Source organism: Crocodylus siamensis, chromosome 3 (assembly GCF_052110815.1).
Source record: "Crocodylus siamensis isolate JL-2025a chromosome 3, ASM5211081v1, whole genome shotgun sequence".
NCBI classification, from domain to species: Eukaryota; Metazoa; Chordata; order Crocodylia; family Crocodylidae; genus Crocodylus; species Crocodylus siamensis.
This window is the reverse complement of record NC_143397.1, coordinates 30,201,283-30,223,608: the sequence shown is the minus strand read 5'-3', so window position 1 is coordinate 30,223,608 and position 22,326 is coordinate 30,201,283. Positions and strand designations below refer to the sequence as shown.

The 22,326-nt window shown below is 42.5% G+C and overlaps 1 protein-coding gene across 1 annotated transcript in view; it reads left to right on the top strand.

Annotated features, from left to right (window-relative positions):
• The window catches only part of HCN1 (hyperpolarization activated cyclic nucleotide gated potassium channel 1), a 316,701-nt gene that overhangs the window by 245,530 nt on the left and 48,845 nt on the right, over positions 1-22,326 (top strand). Inside the window, exon 5 of the mRNA XM_090037188.1 lies at positions 22,030-22,176. Within this exon, the coding sequence (XP_089893314.1) occupies positions 22,030-22,176 (147 nt within the window). The remainder of the gene's footprint in view (positions 1-22,029; positions 22,177-22,326) is intronic.

Sequence of the window (22,326 nt, the reverse complement as noted above, 5' to 3'; positions counted from 1 at the left end):
AACCTAAAGAAGGACCTCTTGTTGTCCTTGACTCCTGTCACTAATTTTAGTTTGGTTGCCACCTTAGCCTTTCAATTCTGTTCCCTACAAGTGTGGACCATTGTTGTATAGTCCTCCTTGGGGCATGACACAAGCTTCTTGTTTGTATGCCTCTTTCTTTTTTCTTACTAGGACCATGATATCCCTGTTTAGCCAAGAGGGCTTCCCAGCCCATTTGTTACCTTTCCTCCACATGAGGATGAACTTCCTTTGTGCTTTGAGGATAGTGTCTTTAAGGAACGACCACTCTTCATGCACTCCTTTGAACTTTGGCCCCAGGTCCAACAGCCCTTTCCCTACTAGTGACCTGAATTAGTTGAAATTTGCATTTTTGAAGGCCAAAATTTCAGTCCTGCTATCTAAGTTGTCTGTCTTGTCACAGGCAGTGAACATGGTGATTTCATGGTCACTGTCACCCAGGCTACATTTTATTTTTAAGTTGGTCAACAGGTCATCTCCCTTGGCCAGGACAAAGTATAAAGTAGTGTTACCTCTGGTTAGTTTGTGCACTTTCCTTCCTGAGTCAGAAAAACTTCTTTGGTGCAGATCAGGAAGGAATGCATCTGATCCAACTTGGCTGAGCGTTCCTCCCAAGAGATATTTGAAGTCGCCCATGATGACCACGTCCTGTGCTCATGCAGCTTCTGTCAATTCTTGGGTGAACTCTAGATCGAGTTCCTCCCCTTGGTTTGGTGGTCTGTACTATATACCTACAGTTCGGTCTCTCTCACCACTTTCCACCTCCTCACCACCTCTGTAATTTGACCTGGAGGGTTTCAGGCCATCCTTCTTTGGAGCTGATGTCAGCCTCCAAGGAGGTTTATTGCCCCTTCACATAGAGAGCTACTGTTCCACCTTTCTTCCCTGCTCAGTCCCTTCTATGCAGGGCATAGCCCTCCATAGCTATGCTCCAAACGTGTGAAGAGTCCCACCAGGTCTCCATACCCCTACTAGATCATTATGCCCACTGGAAAGCAGGAGGGATAGCTCCTCCTCATTGTTCCCCATACTCCTGGCATTAGTGTACAGGTACCTGAGTCCTTCTGAGGCCCTTTAAAGTACAATGCTTTCTAGTTTAATGTTTTTACACAGTATTCACTATAGACATACCTTTTTATAATTAATTTCCTCTCAGCTCCAGAGAAAAACACCCTTAAAATCCTTTTTATGAACATTGAAATTATTTTTAAATTCTAATGATTTGATAAGAAATGGAGCAGCGATAGTTATTATCAAAAATACAATTCCAGATAAATATATCTTTACATATTATCCCATTTCACCTACTTCTAGAAAAGGTTTGTTTTTTTAATTTGATAAATTACCTGATTATTTAAATTATACTTTACAGGGAGAGCTGGCTAAAAGAAGCGGTATAGGGGGAGACAGATTGAGGCCCCAGAGGTGAAGGAGGGAGTGGAGCTGGGGCAGGCACTGCTCAACCGGTCAGCCGGGGTGAGCTGAGACATGGGATGGAGCCATAAGTTGCTTGTCTGGAGGGCATGGGAAGGGCATGGGGGGGAACTCACTGGAGGGTGTGAGAGAGCATGGGGGGGCAGGAGGAAGTGGCTCCCACCACTGCATGCACCCCAGGAGAGCATAGGGGGCATGTGCCCCTGGATTTGCACATGGGACAGGGTGGGCTCCTGTTGTGGACTACGGTTAGAGGTTCTGCCAGGCTCTGCTGGTGGGGAGCTGAGCTGGGCTGCACTCAGGGTGCACAGCAGTGGCACTGGAAGGGGGCTGTGGGGGGGGGTTACAGTGAATTTTGGGGTGGCTACAGCCCCCCCTCCCCATAGGCCTGCTCCCAGAGTGTCCACCACCCACCACAAGCACAGTGCAGCCGGTCCAGTCCCTTCCAGGAAGAGCTCAATTCAGCCCCAACCCACTGAGGCAGCCTACCCTGCCCCATCCAGATTCAGGGGCATATGCCCCCACCCCCCGCATGCCCTCCTGGGGAGCGTGCAGGGCGGGAGGTGCCCCGCACCCCCCAGACAAGCTAGTTATGGCTCTGTCCCATGCCCTGCTCCACCCCAGCTGAGCAGTGCCTGCTCCTGCCCCACTCCCTCCCTCATCACAGGAACCTTGATTTGTCCCCCTACACTCCTTCCCTCCCCATTCCCATCCCCCGCACCAGACTTACCAGCCTGACATGGGTCTTCAAGCTGCCCGGCTGCATATCAGAATTTGATCATTATTGGCCAATATGGCTTCTTAAAAATCGGCCTCAGTATCAGCCCAAAACATCTCTATTAGTGCACCCCTAAAAATTAGTTTTTAGTTAGAAAATTGTTTTTGATTTTAAAAAGTTTCAACAGCATTATTACAAATAAAAGGAGAGATATTTGGTGTATGTGTATTGGTATGATCATCTTATCTCAGAGTTTTAATTAAATAAAATACATCCATGTATGCATGTGTACATGTGGTGCAAAAAAAGTTATAACAGTGTAAGCAATAAAGAGGAAGATGTGGACATTTTCAGAAGCAGGTGGCAGTAAGAGATAGGAAAAATATATTCAGCTAATCAAATTCTGCCTTGAACAAACACATTTTGCAGATGTTTCTCTCCCCCCCACTCCGCCCACCCTTCTTCCCCCTTTTTTTACTTTTTGTATTACTCCTTTATGGAAAACAGTAAGGGAGAAGTAGATGAGGGGAGCCTTGCAGGTTATAGAAAAGCATAGCTAGTCCATAGACAAGAGGTAGAAGCTGGGGGCAGCCTGTGACTCCCCGAGTTAAAAACCTTGCTTTGATGTTCCGGGAGCTATACAACAGCTCTTTTTGCCTTAAAACATCTCTTGTAGTATAAACTTTGCCTATTTCTTTTAGCTGTGTGTCACAAAGTTGCTCATGCCTCTTTTGTCAAGCTGGGCAGCCACTCTCTTCCAAGTACCTTATTCTTTCTTTCTAACAGTTTTCCATATGAAAATGTAAAGAAGGCTTATTTCTTACAACCATGTTCATGATGACTATAGAAAATTAACTCTGAAGGAATCGAGCTGTACTGATTTTATTGATGTCTTGCATTCTTTGTGTGTCTGTCTCCGTGTGTTAATGTTTGCAGTAATTATTTTACTGAAAGGAGAAACCATCTACTAAGCATGGAGAAAAAACTGTGTCCTGAATCCATGTCTTCTCTCATGATACGGTCTTCCCAGCACAAGAGGAGAAAAGATTTTAACTATTTTTAAGGATGCTGCACTCCCATGCACATCAGGGAGTTTGGGGAAATTAGATCTTCATGAACATTGCAGCAGTGTTACTAAGGGTAATGAGGTGAAAGACAGAAAAAGATAATACAGGTTGAACAATGAAATCCATTAGACCTAGGAGCCCCATTCCCTGAGGTGACTGAATCTGAACAATTCACTGGTGAAGGAGCAGGGAGCAATCCTGTTATGGGGAGAGATGTATAAGAGAACCTAATTTTCCATTTCCAGTGTATTCAGTCCAAATTCTTCACTGACTTAAATAGCCAAAATCTTTACTAGAGCCAGGGTTGCATGGGATAAAAGTCAGGACAGTATGTGACTGTCTGATTCTGTTATATAATGTGCTTAACATGGTAGGTACTCGTTCCCTTAAATGTTTAGCACCCTCAAGTTTTTGTAATTAATTATATCAAGATTAGCCAATTGCTTATCAAGAATGATGGGGGGAAGGGGGGACAGGGACAGAGCGCCACCAGCCACTGGCCTGCGCTGCTGCTGCTCTGGCTCCAAGGCTTAAATCTCAGGAGATTGTGATGTGTTCAGAAAGGCACCAAACCGTGAATCCTTAAATCAACTACCAGGTTGTCTGTCTTGGTTAGGTTATGTCTCAAAGTTGTACTGTCCATTACACAGCCAGTAGCCCACTCATTTTGCTACGAATTTCTATGTTCATTTCAAGTAAAAAAACAGAGTATCTTGTCCTTATCCTTAGCACATAGGACACAAAAATATAATTAATAATCAACAAGCGATGAGTGGTGGGACTCATCGCATGACTGGGCGGTGAGTGTCAAGGGCTATAGGCTATACAGGAGGGACAGGATAGGAAGGAAAGGTGGAGGAGTAGCACTCTACATCAAGGAGGAATATACTTCCTCGTTAATTAGCAAGGGGGTAGAGGGGGGGCACTCTGAGGTGCTCTGGGTTAGAGTAAAAGGCAGTCCAGGGGAGAGAGACTTAACGGTGGGAGTCTACTATAGACCTCCCAACCAGGGAGAAGAGCTCGACCAGGAATTCTTAGGTCAGCTCACAGAGGCAGTGAGGGCTAAGGATGTGGTCATCATGGGGGACCTGAACTTCCCAGACATCTGCTGGGAGGAGCAGTCAGCCAAGTCTGATCGCTCACGTCGGTTCTTAGCCAGAGTGCAGGACCTCCATCTAACCCAGGAGGTGCACAGTCCCACCAGGGGAGACGCCTTGTTGGACCTGGTGCTGGCCACGGGTGATGACCTGGTGAGGGGGCTGCGGGTGATGGGCCACCTGGGAGACAGTGATCATCGCTTGCTGGAATTCACCATCCAGCGTAAGGTGGCAAAGGGCTGCAGCAAGGCAACAGCCCTAGACTTTAGGAGGGCTGACTTCAACAAGCTAAGGAGGATCATTGGGGAAGCGCTGAGGACCCAGAGGGGAAGGGAATCAGATGTCGAAGGTGAGTGGTTGCTCCTTAAGGAGACGATCCTCCATGCCCAAAGGGAGGTAATCCCAACAAGGGTCAAAGGGAGCAGGAGGGCACATAAACCCCCATGGCTCACTAAGAGCATCCGGGAATGTCTCCTTGCTAAAAGGGAGGCATACACCCAATGGAGAGATGGGGTCATCACCAAGAAGGACTATGTTACAGTCGCCCGAGGATGTAGGGGGGCAGTCAGGAGGGCCAAGGCAGAGATGGAGATAGGACTAGCTTCCCGGATTAAGGACAATAAGAAGTCCTTCTTCAAATACATAGGGGATAAAAAGAGGGTCCCGGGTAATGTGGGGCCCCTGCAGGACACGATGGGCAACTTAGTCATCACGCCAGATGACAAAGCTAACATATTTAATGATTTCTTTGCCTCTGTCTTCCTAAGTAGGGACCAGTTCAGCCACCTCCCTGCTGGGCCCCCCTCGGGCCCCGGGAGAGACACGCCTGGGCCAGGGGTTAGCGAGGAGTTAGTTAGGGTACTTCTGGAGAGGCTGGAAGTGTTCAAGTCCGCTGGTCCGGACGATCTTCACCCTAGGGTTCTACAGGAACTGGCCGAGGTCATTGCGGGACCCCTGGCGCGGCTCTATGAGCACTCGTGGTGCTCTGGTGAGGTGCCGGAGGACTGGAAGAGGGCCAATGTGGTCCCTATCTTCAAAAAGGAAAAAAAGAGGACCCGGGAAATTACAGGCCAGTTAGTCTTACCTCAATCCCGGGTAAGCTCTTTGAAAAAATTATCCTGGCACACATCCAGGAGGGCCTTGCAGGGGAATGCATGCTCAGGGGCAACCAACATGGGTTCATCAGTGGCAGGTCTTGTCAGACCAACCTGGTGGCCTTTTACGATCAGGTCACCAAATCATTAGACGCAGGGGTTGCTGTGGATGTAGTCTTTCTGGACTTCCGGAAGGCTTTCGACACTGTCTCTCACCCTGTCCTCATCAAAAAGCTGGGAGACTGTGGTGTCGATGCCCACACGGTCAAATGGGTCGCCAACTGGTTGGAGGGCCGCACCCAGAGGGTGGTAGTGGATGGGTTCTTCTCGACCTGGAAGGACGTGGGCAGTGGGGTTCCGCAGGGCTCGGTCCTCGGGCCCGCACTGTTCAACATCTTCATCAGTGACTTGGATGACGGGGTAGAAAGCACCCTGTTCAAGTTTGCTGATGACACTAAGATGTGGGGGGATGTGGGTGCACTAGAAGGGTGCAATAGGCTACAAGCTGACCTTGACAGGTTGCAACGGTGGGCGGATGAGAATAGGATGGGGTTTAACACTGATAAGTGCAAGGTGTTGCACATGGGGAGGAAGAACCGGCACCACACTTACAGGTTGGGGAACTCCCCTCTTGCCAGCACGGAGACGGAAAAGGATCTTGGAGTCGTCATTGACTCCACGATGAACATGGGCCGGCAGTGTGGGGAGGCAGTCAAGAAGGCCAACCGTACCCTGTCATGCATCCACAGATGCATCTCGAGCAGGTCCAGGGAGGTGATCCTCCCCCTCTATGCGGCACTGGTCAGGCCGCAGCTGGAGTACTGCGTCCAGTTCTGGGCGCCACACTTCAAGAGGGACGTGGACGATATGGAAAGAGTCCAGAGGAGGGCCACTCGTATGATCAGGGGTCAGCAGGGCAGGCCTTATGAGGAGAGGCTACGGGACCTGAACCTGTTTAGCCTCCACAAGAGAAGGTTAAGGGGGGACCTTGTGGCCTGCTACAAACTGGTCCGGGGGATCAGCAGGTATTGGGGGAGTCCCTGTTCCCCCGTGCGCTGCCAGGAGTGACCAGGAATAACGGTCACAAGCTGGCGGAGGGTAAGTTTAGATTAGATATTAGGAGGCGCTACTTCACAGTCAGGGCGGCTAGGGCCTGGAACCAGCTTCCAGGGGAAGTGGTGCAGGCTCCTAGCCTGGGGATTTTTAAAAGGAAGTTAGATGAGCACCTTGCCGGGGTCATCTGACCCCGGTGCTCTTTCCTGCCAAGGCAGGGGGTCGGACTAGATGATCTACCTAGGTCCCTTCCGACTCTAGCTACTATGAAACTATGAAACTATGAAACAAAGAACAAGGTAAAAATGTGCAGTTTCCTTAAGAGGGGAACGAAATGTTCACTTTTATAGTTCCTCATATAGTGGAAATGAAATGAACTTTTTAGCCTAAAAGCTGTCATCTGTTTGATATCTATTTTTCTCTAATTGCCCCCTTAAAGAATTATCTAGTTTGTAAGAATGCTTTGTGCTGTCATTTTACTTACAGGCAGTAATTAAACATTTCCTCTCAACTGCCACAAAATACACAACCTCTCATTATGTTCTTTTCAATTACAGTGATTGAGAAATTAATTAAGTTATAGTGAAATTTCCAAAGAAGATTCATGTTCTTGGCCTGTTCCCATGTCCCATACAATAAGCTTTTTAGTTAAAAAGTAGATAGATAGATTCAATACTGAATTTAACAACAGCAGTAACATAATTGTCAATAATTTAATGAGACAGGGAAAGAATTGAGGTCTTCTGGAATTAAAAGTTCAAATTACCCTTCTTCAGATCTAAAGCAGTGCTTCGTTTACAAATAGTTTGTACACAAGAAATTGCTCTTTTGAGTCAACCAAAACTATTTTGCCAGTTCATATCAAATTTGACAAATATTCCAGCCAAATAAAAGATTTTAAATGAACCAGAACTGAAATAGGCTGACTTTTCAAGGCAGTTTCTCTAAGGGGCTTAGGCACTATTCACAAAGTCAAGGAGGAAGTGCCAGCACCCGCACTGCCTTTTTAATTAGGGCCTTCACTTGAGAAGTGAGATACTCAAGTTCAGACCTAATATCTCCTGAATCCAGAGCATGGATTTCAACTAAAGTGTTCTATCTCACAAGAGATTGCTTTTAACAGTGGGTTATCAGGTATTCTGGGGTAGGTCTTTCTCCACCTCTACTGTTGAAGCTGTGTAATATATTTTAAAAAAATCTGTGGATGAGAAAAATGATGCTAAAGGTTTCAGATTAGGAAACCCTTGGGTTTCACTCCCTGCTCCCTGCTTCCAAGAGAAGTGGTGTTGGCTCCTAGATGATCTACTCAGGTCCCTTCCGACCCTAGAAACTATGAAACTATGAATACTTGAACTATCATTTTTGTTTCCTTTATAGGTTATACAAAGCAGAACTATAAAGAAACATGGGTTAGGCATAAAAATAAACTTTATAAATGAATAATTAATTTCCTTTTTTCTTTTTATTTAGTGGGATTTATTTTTTATTGAAATTTTCAGCTGCTTGTGGGGGGAAAGGTCTAGCTTGAATGGAGATTAGAGTATGTGTTCTCTCCATATCAGTGTGCCTACCTTGGTAAGGAAGCTATTTAGGTAAAAGAAATAAGTTTAATTTTCATGCCCACTCAGTCTCTCTTTCTGCTGCTAGCAAGACTGCCATTTGGTGTCATCTTTGATAGCTGTGATATGGACACCCATTTTCTAGGAGTGGAACTGAGATTATAAATTCATTTAACACAGCCTTCTGAAGAAATGGTGGCAGGTCCAAATCACCCCTACACATTAGAATTTGTTTTTTGGAAATGCCAGTTATTTCTGCTTGTTGAAAGCAAAGATCTACCATAGTATTTTCTCTGATTTCTGTCAAAACTCATTCAGCTCAGAAACATTGCACGGAAGCTAAATTCAGCACCTGCTACAGTGCCTTGAGCAAACATTAGCATGCTAAATCGATTAACATCTTGCACAGAGCTCCGCTTCTCTCAAAAAGCAATAACCTAAAATGCATATAAATACAGAAAAGGGACTCATTACTTTACATTAAAATTAAATTATTTTCTGCCTTCTGTTAAATTCTTGTACTATAATCACCACTTAATGGCTTATTAAGACTGCTGGTATTATAGCCGCTTGCTGCTCAGGGCATACCAACCCCCTAAGCTACTAGAAGGATACCCAATATTTCTCAATGCAGATGGATGTACCAAGGCATTTAAACTCAAACGTTCCAAATATATATTTCTAAGAACTTTCTGGACATTATTTTTTCTTGGAAGATACCAGTTCATCAACAATGAAGCATTTTGTGGACATTGTATCAGTTATAACAAATCCCTTCTTGGAGATAATTTTTCAAAGTGAGGATGGATCTGCTGGTCAAAACTAGAGAGGAGAGAGAGGAGCCAAATGGGTGAGTAGTAGACCAAGGGTTAGGAGGGAAGCCATCTGGACATGCCCTTAGAGATATATCCTCTTCCTTTCTCTGTAGGTATAGAGGTTTCTGCCTACAGAATTGGTGTCATTGTGATGGACAGAATGAAGGAGGATTTGAAGCACTGTGTTAGGATGTTGTGCCTATGCACATTGTGGAGTCAGCTCTTCAAGAAATTCCCAGTTTATACCAGGCAATGAGATTTTGGTAACTTTAAATCCGGAATAGTGGCCATCATAGGTAATATTTAAAAAAGTAAAGGTAAAGTGAAGGTAAATGTGATTTAGGCTCTAAGGCACTTAAGTCTTTCTGAAAACATTACTCAATGTTTTGTAAATCAGAAAAGTAGCTTTTTATCCTTTCTCCTTGCCATCTCATCCAGAAACGCCCATAGGAAACAATGACTTACTCAAGCATTGTGGAAACAATTTGGGCCTAGGTGAATTTATTTTATATAATCTTTTAATGAAAAGGATTCCAGTCCTGAACTAGTCAGGCATTCTGTTGAAAAATGTTCTTTGTCAACACATGCTTTGCCCATGTTATTTCATTGTAGTTTACAATTTGCTGGCGGGACCTGCACCCAGACCTCCTGGCTAGAGGCTTGGCATTTAAGTGAAGTAGAAAAGTAGTTCTTAACCTTGTCAGACTCATAACTTTTGTGAATTGAATGGCACCCCATTTATAAAAATATATATTTGCAGAGGGGTTGTTGGTTGATGTTGTGTTGGTCTAAGGACATAAGCAGGCAAGGTTCTTTGGGTAAACGGTTCATTTTGGTAAATGGTTCATTTACCCAAAGAACCTTGTTTGCAGAGAGGCTGGAAGTTGTGAGCAGGGGAGCAGCCAGGCAAAGAGAGCCTGAGCTTGCCCTTACCTGTTTATCTCCTCACACATGCACCATTCAAAGAATCATGTGGCACCCCTGGGTGACTTGTCACCCTGGTTGAGAATCACTGAGATAGACAAGTAAAGGAGTGCTGTACTTCTAACTGAGACTCAAGACACAGCCACAATTGCTAAATACATTGTGTGAATGATAATGATTGGAGTGAAATGATAAGAAACTGTGGAGGGCTTCTAGCCAAGCAACTGATTTATATATTTAGCAGCAATGGTTGCAGTATAAACTGGAGAGAAAGGTATTTATGCCATTTGGGCTTACAAACCAGCCAGAAACCTTGAAATCAATAAAATAAGTATTTTTTCTTTCACATATATGCAGACATGCATTCTCTTCCTTGCAGCACTAAATTAGGAAAAACACTTATGCAATCCAAGAAGTTTCAAAAGAATAAAACAAGTGTTTTTCTTCCCCCTCCATTAGAGGTAGACCTAGTATTTTAAATGGATAGTCCACTGCGTATATCCTTGCATATAAGGAAAAGAAAATATACAACAATTTTATGACAGTTTTTTTTATGACAGTTTTAAAATGTCATAAAAAAAGTTGGGGCTGTCATGTCTTTCTGTCCCTCTGTCCCTCTTCTCTCAGCTCATATTTGAACTTAGTTCTGTTAATTTGACCTGTTTCTCCTCAAATATTACAGACCCCTGGATTAGATCACTTAGATGGGAAATAGAAATAATACTGGTAACTTGATGCAACCAAGCACACAGCTATTGAGTATCTGCATTGATAGTCACGTTTAATAGTTTGTGAACAATGCATTAGCTGACATGTATCTTCCCAAAGCTATGTTGTACAAGTAAAAAACCAGCATTAATACAAATCATAATATGATGTTAAATCATAAAAAAGAGATACACTAACTAAAAAAATTACTCATGGGTTTGGGGTTGGTTTGTTTTTTTGCTTTGGTCAGCTTTAGTCGGAATATACTGTCTGAGTGATTAGTAATAATAAACCGTTTGGACTTTAATTGAATTGGTAGTGTTTCAACAGTGTTGTTATTTTGAAATGTAAAATGCTTCCAGTCAAGGGAGGCTCTTAATAGAAATGTGAACCACATTCTCATTTTCTAGCCTTGACATTCCTTAATGATAAGAAGATATTTTATTGAATGAAATTACTTGTATTAGCTTTAACCAAAACCAAAAAAAATTCCTTATCAAAGAAAATAGAAATAATTTCCTTTATTTTCAGCTTGTGCACTTGTGTTATTCTAATAACTATAGCTGCTGCTGAACAAATGAAAAATATTACTTTAAAAATTATTTTTCTATTTCTGACCATTCCTCATAATTTATTTGCAGTTTTAAAATGCATTCTCAATATAATTCCTAAAGACAAAAAATTAAATCAAGTTTTAATGTAAAAAAAAAATTGGAAGAGTTACAAATAAGTTTCAACTGAGGTATAAAAATGAACGTGATTTTGATTCACCTAAGGTTAAAATTTTCTGAAGGTTTAGTTATCCTAAAGATGAAATACTCCTACTTCCATTACTCTATGAATATCTTTACAAATTTAGCATGTGTGTACCCCATGCTATTTATTTATGTATGTATTTATTTATTTTTACCAAAAGACTTTTCATCATCTATGGAATCAAATCTTTCCAAAAGTTAGGAAGCAATGATGTTCCAAAGATAGTAGATAAGTAATTTATCAGAGCTAAAGTGGTTTATTACTCAGGATACTGTTAAAAGTGTATAGAACTTTTTATCTCTGAGTTACCAGTTCAGATTTGCCCAAATTAGCAAACAAATCCCTTATATTAACAGCACAAGGTTGTTAAAATTAGTAAGTATTACAATATGAATATAATTTGTCATAAAATATGCTCCTAATGTAAGACATGCTGTTTGGAATAGTAGATACTGTAAATATTTTAGCATGGATTTTTAATAACATTTATTATAGTATGTTCCAAAAATATTGTGTTATATAAATATTAAAAAGCTGTATTTTGAAATGACCCGTTCCTTGAATTGTTATCCAGGATAGCCATGTGTGTTTAGGTTGTAACACTTGGAAAATTAAGCAAAGGAAAATGCCTCTATTTATGCTAATGTATTAAAGATAAAGCAATATATGAGCTGAGTATTTCTGTAGGTTATAAATCTTAGCCATTATCATTTAAATGATCTTCATCACACTGACTACATTTGCATTAGCAAAATCTGGAACTGAAAGCCTGTTACTACACCAAGGTTAAGGTAGTTTTCTGCATTTCTATTATAAACCACTGAGGAGTTTGATAAATAATAATAGTCATCTTGGCCTTGCATTTGACAACTAAATCCCTCAAAAGTGTTTTTCCACATTAGCCCCTTTTTCCACATTTTCTCCATTATATAGGTTCTTTTTAAAATGTATTTAATTCTAGCAAGTTATGTGAACTTAAAAAACATAACTGGTAAAATTATATAACTTTTAATGTAATCCCTCATCTTAGTAAAATTGAATAGTTCCTTTTATTTCCTGTTGATTATTATTATTATTATTTGCTAGTGCTTGTGCTACACATGCAAATAATCTAAATTTTAAAATGTATAAATACCCACCAATGTTCTTTCTGTGTCATTGACATATTAGAGGTGTTCTTAAGTTGTGCATAAGATGTTCCTTGTCCACTGCAGTTATTATATTTATAATTCAAGAGCTATTCATATTCTTCATGCTATGCAAGAGAAAAATAGTGAGACCCATAGGACTAGGATCTTTATACACATGCATATGGGCACTCTATTTTGTTTAACACTATTAAAATAATATAAGTAATACAAATTTCCATTCTGAAATTTCAGGGGATCAAATACATTCAAACTTCCAACATATATATTCATATAAGCAGAAAATATAAGCATATTGTCTCACATATGCCACACATGTTTTCCCTAAAAATCCCCCTCCCCCACCGCCCCCAAAATTGGGGTGTGTATATTAAGCAGGGAAACTGGTTTTCTGCCCTAGATACTTTGATTTCACTCCATGGGGTAGCAGCTCTAGTATTGCTATTCAGGGAACTGAGGGAATCAGTCGACTTAATGATTCATTGTTCTTCATCCACAACTGTTAACAAACATATCTCCTTTTCAATGGTCTCCATGTTCCACTAATCAAGCTAACCTTTCCTATGGAAACATTATTGTCTGCCAGGGCTCCTGGGAGACAGTAATCTTGTCTGCTAGGGCTTTTTTCCTATTTCAAAGCTCTTTAGTTCTTTGCAAGTAATACTGTAAGAATGATCTTGTGATGGTCCAGAAATTATTGGAAAGTCAAGGATTTCTTTGCGTGATACCTTTAATTGGACCAGCCATTGGCGACATGTAGGGAGTGCACACAGGTACACATGCACCCCCTGGAAGTGCCAGCCACAAAACCAGAAGTGCCAACAGAAGTGCACTTCTGGTCTCACTGTTGGTGGTTCTGGGCTCAGCAATCAGCCACTGGGGGACCTCCCCCCCAGCTGGCAAATGGCCACAGGGGCCCCCCTCCCCCGTCGGTGATCTGGTGCCCCCCGCAAACTCAGGTATCAGACTCAGGACTGGTATCAGGAGGCACCAGTCACTCATGAGACCGACCACGTAGTTGAGATACAGTTAGACAAGGTTTTCAGTGCAAGACATTCTTCATCAGGTCCATGATCATAGGAAGCCAGGCACAGCATAGTGAAAAAACAACAGAGGGGAGGGGATGAGACAGAATCTCAGGGGTAGCAAATACACAATTAACTGAAGAAAAGGACTTGATTACTAAGAAATAAAGGCCTATCAAAAGGGAGCAGGGTCATTCTTGCCTTTCTCTAGAAAGAATTCAGGAGTTGGATAAAATATAATTTCAAAATCATAGGGTTTTCAAAATTATAGGGCCCGCCCATGAAGACCAGTCTTCAGCAGCAGATAGGGTTTTACTTAAGCAGGTAATGGATGGTGAATAAGCTGAAGATAAGGCGCCATCTCTGTTCTCTACAGCCATAAATCCAGAAAAGTCTTTTTTGTTGTTGTTCTTTCTGCCTTTCAGAACAAAGTTGTATATCATATTCATGGGTGTGTCATATATGAAAATAGAAGAAAATACATTAATAAAACATCTTTTAGGAATCATTTTTTCATATATAAGGATCAGTGTATATGCATCACCTTCCAGATATAGTTACCCAAGACATTCCTAGATACTTAGGACTTCAGGGCTTTGAGTTTAACCAGCAGCAAACCCAGGACTGGTTCTTAGGTAAACATGATTAACTACCCCACAAAAAATGTCACCTCAACAAAATTTCAATCCTAGTTGTCTGCTTGCATTTTCAGAATTATTTTAGTGACAGAAAAAAAGAGAAATGTATACAATTTTTCTAAAAGACCACATTTATAGGGTCTCAAACATTCATGAGCAAGGTATTTTCCAAATTATCAGGGAATTTAATTAGTAATGAACTCAGAACAAAAAGTAGCAGTCCATTAATGGGATTTGCTTATAGTACAGAAGTAATGTGCATAAGGAGAAGCTGGATGTTTTTGGCAACCTAACTAGGTAATATTTTGAAAAATCTGAATGTTAGCATTCAGTCCTGCAAGATGCTGAGTGATGTATGTACTTAACTTTAAACACGTATGTGCTGAATTTTCTATGATTCTATATCAGTAGTTTCATAGATTCCAGTAAACGCTATTCATGTAATTCAAGCTAATTTTGTCATCTGATGGATCAGAGGTAGAGTAATTGGCACTAGGGGTTCAAACAGAAGTGACAGGTTTTGCCTGATCTGGCCCCAGAAAGCAGCCTACAGACATGGCCAAACAGAAGTGAATGGCTGCAGACTGCCTTAAAAGCGCCCAATTCCATGAAAATCTGAACCCTCATTACATGAGGGTTCATATGAGCACACTCCAAAACATGTGCATTCTGTAATTTGTTTCTGTGGAGCTCCCAGTCTGTCTCTGTTTTCAGAATGGGATGGGGGAAAGACTATGGAGGGGTCTGGGTTTTTATCAGCCAGCCAGTGCTGGAGGGTAGAGCAGGTGGATTGGAGCCCCGCTGAGGTAGGGGGGATCCAAACCTTTCACCCCCTCCTCCAGTGGTGGCTGGGGAACCCTAAGACCGAGCTCCCTCTGCTTCCTTTCCCCACTCCCATTTTGAAAATTAGTGTTCAGTTTGGGAGGAGGAAATGGCTTTGCTACAAAGACCAGGCTTCAGGCTTGCAGCAAGCAGCTGGAATCCCCAAGTCCTGAACCCAACAGCAAACTTCTGTGTCCTGGGGATCATTACAACTCATACCACTCCTGCAAATAACTATAAATTGCAACAGGGAGCTGCTCTTCTGTCTGCACCCTAGAGCAGTTTGGGATTTGTTTTTTTAATTGCTGTTGTAGAAATACCAGTTTTCCAACTTCAATACATAAGGTATCATTGAGATCAAAAACTTAGTGGCTTTCAGAAATGGAAAGGTATTTGTGTGTAATGTGGGAGGACTAGTTTCAAGTATGTCTTTGGCTCATTTGGAGCAGGGCTGGCATCTGGGTCTTCCAGTGTTCTAAACCCCAGACATTTAGGAGCTTTTTGATGGGTTTTTTTTTTCTTTTTTACATGAAGTTTTCTTCCACTGCAGCAGAAGCCTTAGGCAGACTCCTGATAACAATGGCACAAACATATTCCACTTGCAACAACCTGAGAAGAACTTGGCAGGACTGACAAGAAGCAGAAAATGTTTTACAGTAGAATTTTTAAATTTTACTTAATCTTTAATTCCATTTAGCCTTAACCCCCATTTTCTAATTTTTCTTGTTAAATGCCAAAAAAATCACATAGCTTTTCATTTCAAGAAAGTAGTGATCACAAAGCAAATAAAATGTCAGAGTATTTAAAGAAGGCTGGAAATTAGTCCTAAAAACATTGTACTGCATCATACATTGTGTGTGTGTAAAGAATAATACTCACATATATCTGTAACACTGAATTCATTTTTGGGCTCCTAACTTTCAAAGACATATCAATGGAATGTTCAGAGGTATACAGTGCGTTTTACCTTTGGTGGCAATGCAAAGATGGATGCTGTTTAGTATCAGTTAGAGATGAATATGAAGCCTGAATGCTAACGAGACTAATAATGCTATTTAGACTGTATTTATTTTTTTCCCCCATTCTTCTTAGTTCTGGGAGCTATGGGCTTGAATCCCCTCAAGTTAAAGACAGCCTAAAAACTAGGTCTTGAATATCTTGGACTAGTGCTTTAACCACTAGTGCTTTAACCACCAGACTGTTATACAAAATGTGTGGGCTGAGGCATGCACGCACTAGCTTGTACTTTATGTTTGCTGAACATTGTTTCAAACTCAATATTGTCAGTGTGCTTTAGGCATGCTCAGAGCATGCCTACTACCTCAGGCCTACCCCCAGGAACTTAGGTAGGGTTTAGGTTGATTTATCTCTAGATCTCAACAGAACTTGCATGAAACTGAGGCACCTACCTGCTCAAACTGGGAGGTTCTGTGCATGTATATGGGCACCTGTATTTAGGCATCTCTAGACACTTGCAGGACAGACTGTAGGTGGTGCATGTAGGTAGGCACATAAAGCTGGAACAGGGCAACTGGAGCTGTCTTTTGTGACTGATTGTAGTAACACCTTATGATTAGCATGTATTCATTTTAATTGATGTTAAAATTAGCACATGCTTTGAACAGTTGCACATTAAGAATTAATACACCCTGTAACATGTGCTGCTCTGACCCACCATTATAGGGCTTGTGAGCAGGTTGCATGGTCAGCTTTCCTGCTCTCAGGGGAAGGGTAGGTGGCTCATATTTCATAGGCATCAGGGCTGGAAGGAACCTTGTGAGATCTTCGGGTCCATACCCCTACCCAAGGGGTGGGAAGTCAGCTGGGATCAGATCACCCCAGCAAGATAAGCATCCAAGCCTTTCTTAAAGATATCCAGAGTAGGTGCTTGCACCACTACTGGGGGGAGTCTATTCCAGACTCTGGAAACTGAGACATTAAAGAAGTTTTTCCCTATGTCCAATCTAAACGGTCTTCCAGCAGTTTGTGACCATTAGACCTTGTCTTTCTGTAGGGTGCGCTGGTGAACAGATGTTCTCCTAGTTCAGGCAGCCAGGGGCTAGCAGGGTCCCATCAGGCCTGCCAGCCCCTGCCTGCCATGAGTGGGTTCTTAGCACCCTCTGCCCCCTCTGCCCACTAGGATCACCTTGTCACTGTCCCTCCTACCTCCTCATGCCTGGGCCTCCCCCTCTGCCCCATCCCAGCCTTCATGGATCACCTCTACACCCTGTCCTCCCCCAGTTTACCTCTGGCTGCTGACACTGTTCCAGAGGAGCAGGCACAGAAAAGGTACCTGCCTACCTGGCCACTGCCACTGCTTCCAAGATGCTACTGCTCTCTGCGTTGAGCTGAGGCTAGAAAGCAGTGGCTATGGCAGGCAGGTTCCTCTTCCCTGATTGCTCTGCTGTGACAGCACTAGTAGCTGCCAGAGGGGTGGGAAGGTGGGATTTTGGGTTCTAGGGGGTGATGGGCCCTCACCTGTCCAGATCAGTTCCACCACACTGCATGACACATCCCCTGCAACCAGGGCCATCCCTGGGGGGGGCGTTAATTGGGGTAACCACGCTGGGCTCCATGCTTTGGGGGGGCCTGTACTTTGGGGGGCCCCGTAGAGTGAGGCAGAGCAGTGGCAGCATGGAGCTGGACAGAGTGGCTGCTCCATGTCCAGCCACGTGCTACCCCCTCCCTGAGCTGCTGATGCTGTAGCCGCCATTGGTGGCAGCAGCTTCTTCAGGTCCACGGCCCAGATTGGAGTGTGGGCAGGGTCCCACATGGGCTGATTTGCCTCAGCCCCACACCCTGCTCAGGTCAGCTCTGCCTGCACCCCTACCCCCCTCTGCACCCCAGATCCCCACTCACTGCCCACCCCCAGCTCCTAGCTTGTCTGCAGCTTCTGGCACTGTTCCAGTGGAGCAAGAAGGGAAGGGGAACCCACCCTTCACCATCACTGTTCTCTGAGCTGGGATTAGTTTGGAGGGCAGTGGTGGCAGCAGTGACAGTGGCTGAACAGGTGGGTTCCCTCTCTTGCCTGGTCCTTCAGGAGAGTACCAGCAACCACAGGTGATATGGGAGACACAGGGGGAAGAGGCTGGAGGGTCAGAGGGGGATCCCTGGGGTGGGGGAAGGGAGAAGTGAGAGAGTCCCAAGGGGCAGGCGGATGGGGCGGGGGGAATCCTAAGGGGCAGAGAGGTTAAAGGAGGGAAGTCATGAGGGGTAGGGGAGGAGTCCCGGGGGCCAGGATGAGCCTGGAATGGGAGCGGGGATTCTTACATTTAGGTGCTGTTACTGTGGGGGAAATTAGAGCGGCTGGGAGTGGTGCCTTCTGGGATACTGGAGGACTGCTCCTGACTGGCTTTGGGTCTGTAGAGCAGTCACACAGGACTGTAACACAAGCTGCCCAAAACCATTTAGATATAATCCTTGATGGAAGAGGATTATCTCTGAGCCACTCAGAGGACCCTTCACACATGTTTTCCTGCCCAAATATATGGACACGTCTGCTTGAAGTACCCATAACATGTATGAAGTTAATGTTCAGCAGCACCCTTAGGATTCTCACTTTTGTCTAAATCCTATTTAGACTCCTAGTTTTCCAATTTGGACCTAGCCCTTAATCTCTTTTTATCTCAGATTACTATTTATAAATAGGACATAATAATACCTAAATCACTTGTAGTATTGTCAGATTTAATCCATTTATGCATTTAAATCACATTTAGACCTAATGAATAAAAAGTAGTATATACGTTATTAGGTTTATTATTTTTCTGTCTAAAATTACTGTGTTAAGCAGAGAACCAGGTAGGAAGATGAGCTGATTTGTGTAGGAGAAAACTTCTATTCAAATACAAATTATTGAACTAAAGAGAGTGAACAGTATAAATTACTGGCAAAATAAATTGCTTTAGTATAAATGTTCTCTTGAAAGTTACTGCTGAGTTGTTCTCATGCTAGCGTACACTTTTAACTATTAGAAGAGTTCTGAGATTTTATTCTTTCTTGGTGTTCCTCAAGCATCCCAGGACACATAAATCATAAGTGATTTGTAAGATAATTATAAAAATACTTTGAAATAATTTTTTTCGGTGGCTGTATACAAAGTACACTGCTGAAGCTTTACTCATGATGGGGTAAACCAGTCATGAATACAGAGTCCAAGTTTCTCATCTGGGATCTGTATATTTCGGAAGTTAAAAGTCAGAGGAGACTTTTGTTTTAACTTACAAAATGGTAGTGTTAGGAAAAATCTGAACTATTGTGTTCTCCATATGCTGATAAACTGGTAGCCCCCTAATCTATAAACTGGGTACATGTACAAATGCCATTAAGGTGACCTGATAAACTGTGGAACACTCTGTCCTGGAGTCTGCTCCTCCCAGTGTAGCATCTACATGTGCACCCAGGAGCAAAGCAGTTTGAGTCAGGGTGGAGCAGCCCTGGGCTGAAAGGGAGTATGAACGCCCAGCTCTGGGCTCTGGATGGTGGAGCTGGGCAATGGAGGGACTGACTGGGGCATGAGATTGCTAAAGTACATGGTTAGGCAGCAAGCAACCCCCACACTATAGCAACTTCATGCCCCAGCCAGCCTCTGTTGCCATCTACATGTGCATTTTGCAGGAGCAAAGTACTTCGCCATAAGATAGTACTATCCCCTTTAACTCTGCAGTAAAGCACACGTGTAGGTGCACCATCTGTTAGCCTCGTACCAAGGTCTTAGTACACCATGTAGGATAACCACTCCACAGATGCTTAAATTCTGCAAAGCAAAAATTGGCTCCAGTACTAGGGGGAACACACTGGATTTAACAAGCTTATCTCATATTTAATTGCATGTGTAGGTATTAGAATATATATATGGAAGTACACCTGAGTTATACATTCTTTGAATTGCTTTATGGAGTCACTGCACCATATTTAAGGCTATTTGGGACTTTTAATTTTAAGCAAATGTTTAAGGATGTTAAAAACATCTCACTTGGCATGATAGTACAAAAATAATAATAATAATAATGTAACCTGGGCGATGTAGCTATCTGTCAGCTGCAGCGAATAATGGGAATCCAGGGAAGCAGACAGAGCAGAAAGCCTGAACAGATAAGGAGACAAGATGCACTGAAGAAAGGATGTGAGATCTCCCACTTTTCTAGCCCCGCTTCCAGGATACCAAACCTAACTTCCCATTCCAAGCCTCAACCTCTGGCCCTCCTATAGGTTGCATTAATTTTACCTTAATTTTACATTAATATCTATGTTGATTTTAATTTTTTTTAATGAATTTAAAATCACCCATAATGAAATATTTCCAATTTCTATCTTGGGAAGACTTCAACTTCTAACCTCAGTGTCAGAGACAATAATAACACGTGCATTTTTCCAGATACAGTGTATAAAGTTTAAAGTTAAAGTAGAATAATTTTGTGATAGTTTAAGGAACTGTGTGTGTGTATATTGAAGTTTGTGTGTACAGTGGAAATTAAAGAGCAAGTTTAGAGGAGGGGCAAGGAGCTTGAGTGCATTTGGAATTTGTGATGTTTGGATACTAAGGTTTTGAGGTGCATGTTGATATTAATATTACTGTTGTTGATTTCCTTTATTTTTAATAACTGACTATGCACCCAGACAACAAACAGTTCTAGGGTCAGTTCAAGTAACAATACAGTTATTAAAAATAAAAGGCTTTTTTTAGCAATCTTCATGCAGCACTCAATACAAACCAATGGCTAGAAAATGATATTTAGAGGTTTGCTTTTGGGAATTGGCTTGTAGATAAAGTAGATATTGCATTAGAACAATGGCCCAGGGGAATGGTAAAGGTTAATTTGTTTCTAAAAGCCTGTTTGTGCCAAAGTTTCACAGTCTCAGCCTTCAAGGCCCACTGTGTCTGGTGCGGGCATAAACAGGCTGGGAAACATGAACACTGTTCCATAACACGAGATGAGGGACTCTGTTACATTGACTAAGTTGCAGTGACCAGCTACAGAGACTTTGGGATTTCTGGTTTCGGTGGACAGATGAAATAAAGACACCAGTAAATGACCAAATTAAGGTGTGTGCATGTGATGGCTTTGTTGAAACAGAGGAATATGTGACAGAATAGAATGTGGATAGTATGATGACTACAAGGAAACCAATCAATGCTGCCTGGAGATGAGAATCATCAGAGGAGAGAAAGGATACAAAAGGAGGGATTTCAGAACAGAAAAAGGGTTCCCGACAGGAGAACCCAAGGCCACCATGGACAGAGGGCGCATCACCAGCCTATCTAACCCACCCCACTTGGGGCGGGGGAGGCCTTGGCCCTCAGCCTCCAGGCTGCTGACTGCTGACATTCAAGAAAGAGCCACAGTTTGAAGCTTGCATACTGGCCATATGTACCTTCCCTCTGATGACAGTTTTAAGACTCTTAGATGTAAAATTGGGGTGGAGAGAGGGGGTTACTGTGCTTTCCTTGCCTGCATTATTCTTATGTCCTATCACTATGTATCAAAATTCCTAGAGAATGCATGGTTGGTGACCACCCAGAACATGGTATCTGGCTCAGAAATCCAGTGTCAACATAAACCATTGGTAATGTGTACTAGTGATGAACAAGAAATTATCCATCTCCATAACTGTAACAACAGCAAGCACAATGTCATGATGCTGTATGTATGCTGCATGCTTAATGCCTGTTGTCAAGGACTAACTAACGATTTCCTTTATAAGGGATCATTATTTTAATCCCTTTTGAAAATAAACGTCACTAAATATGAGTCACTAAATGGCTACACTGCATTTGTTATTTACAATGTGCATGTTTAGGTGGCAGTAATTGATATTTGTTTAACTTAATTCCATTGCCGCGTAACTGTTTTTATAGCTATGCTCTTTTCTTATGTTTTAACTACTGTTTTCTGCCATTTCTTCAATGTACTTAGAGTATCTTTTAAGTTATGTCCTATCAATTTTATCATGTTAATTCTGATTGTTCTAGTCTGAAGCCAACAAGCTTGTTTCTGTCATTCTCTGTATTCCATGAACATATTGAGTTCCTGCATATATTGTTTGCATTTGTTAAGCAACCACGTGATTTAGTGCCTATTTTATAAGCACTTTAGATTGTGAAACAGTGATAGCAATCTTGTACAGACTTTCCTTTTATTTTTTCTTACAGTATAAACAAGTGGAGCAGTACATGTCATTCCACAAATTACCTGCTGACATGCGCCAGAAGATCCATGATTACTATGAGCACCGTTACCAAGGCAAAATCTTTGATGAGGAAAATATTCTTAGTGAGCTCAATGATCCCCTTCGAGAGGTAAGACAAAACAAAAAGTCCCATGTGCTTTGGTTGGGTTTTCTTCCATTGGTTTCAGTACAAATACTAACTCTGCTTATAATCTCATTATAATCTCTCATACTTGTTGCCAAGATATCACATCATCTATAAACAGCAATCCATTAAGTG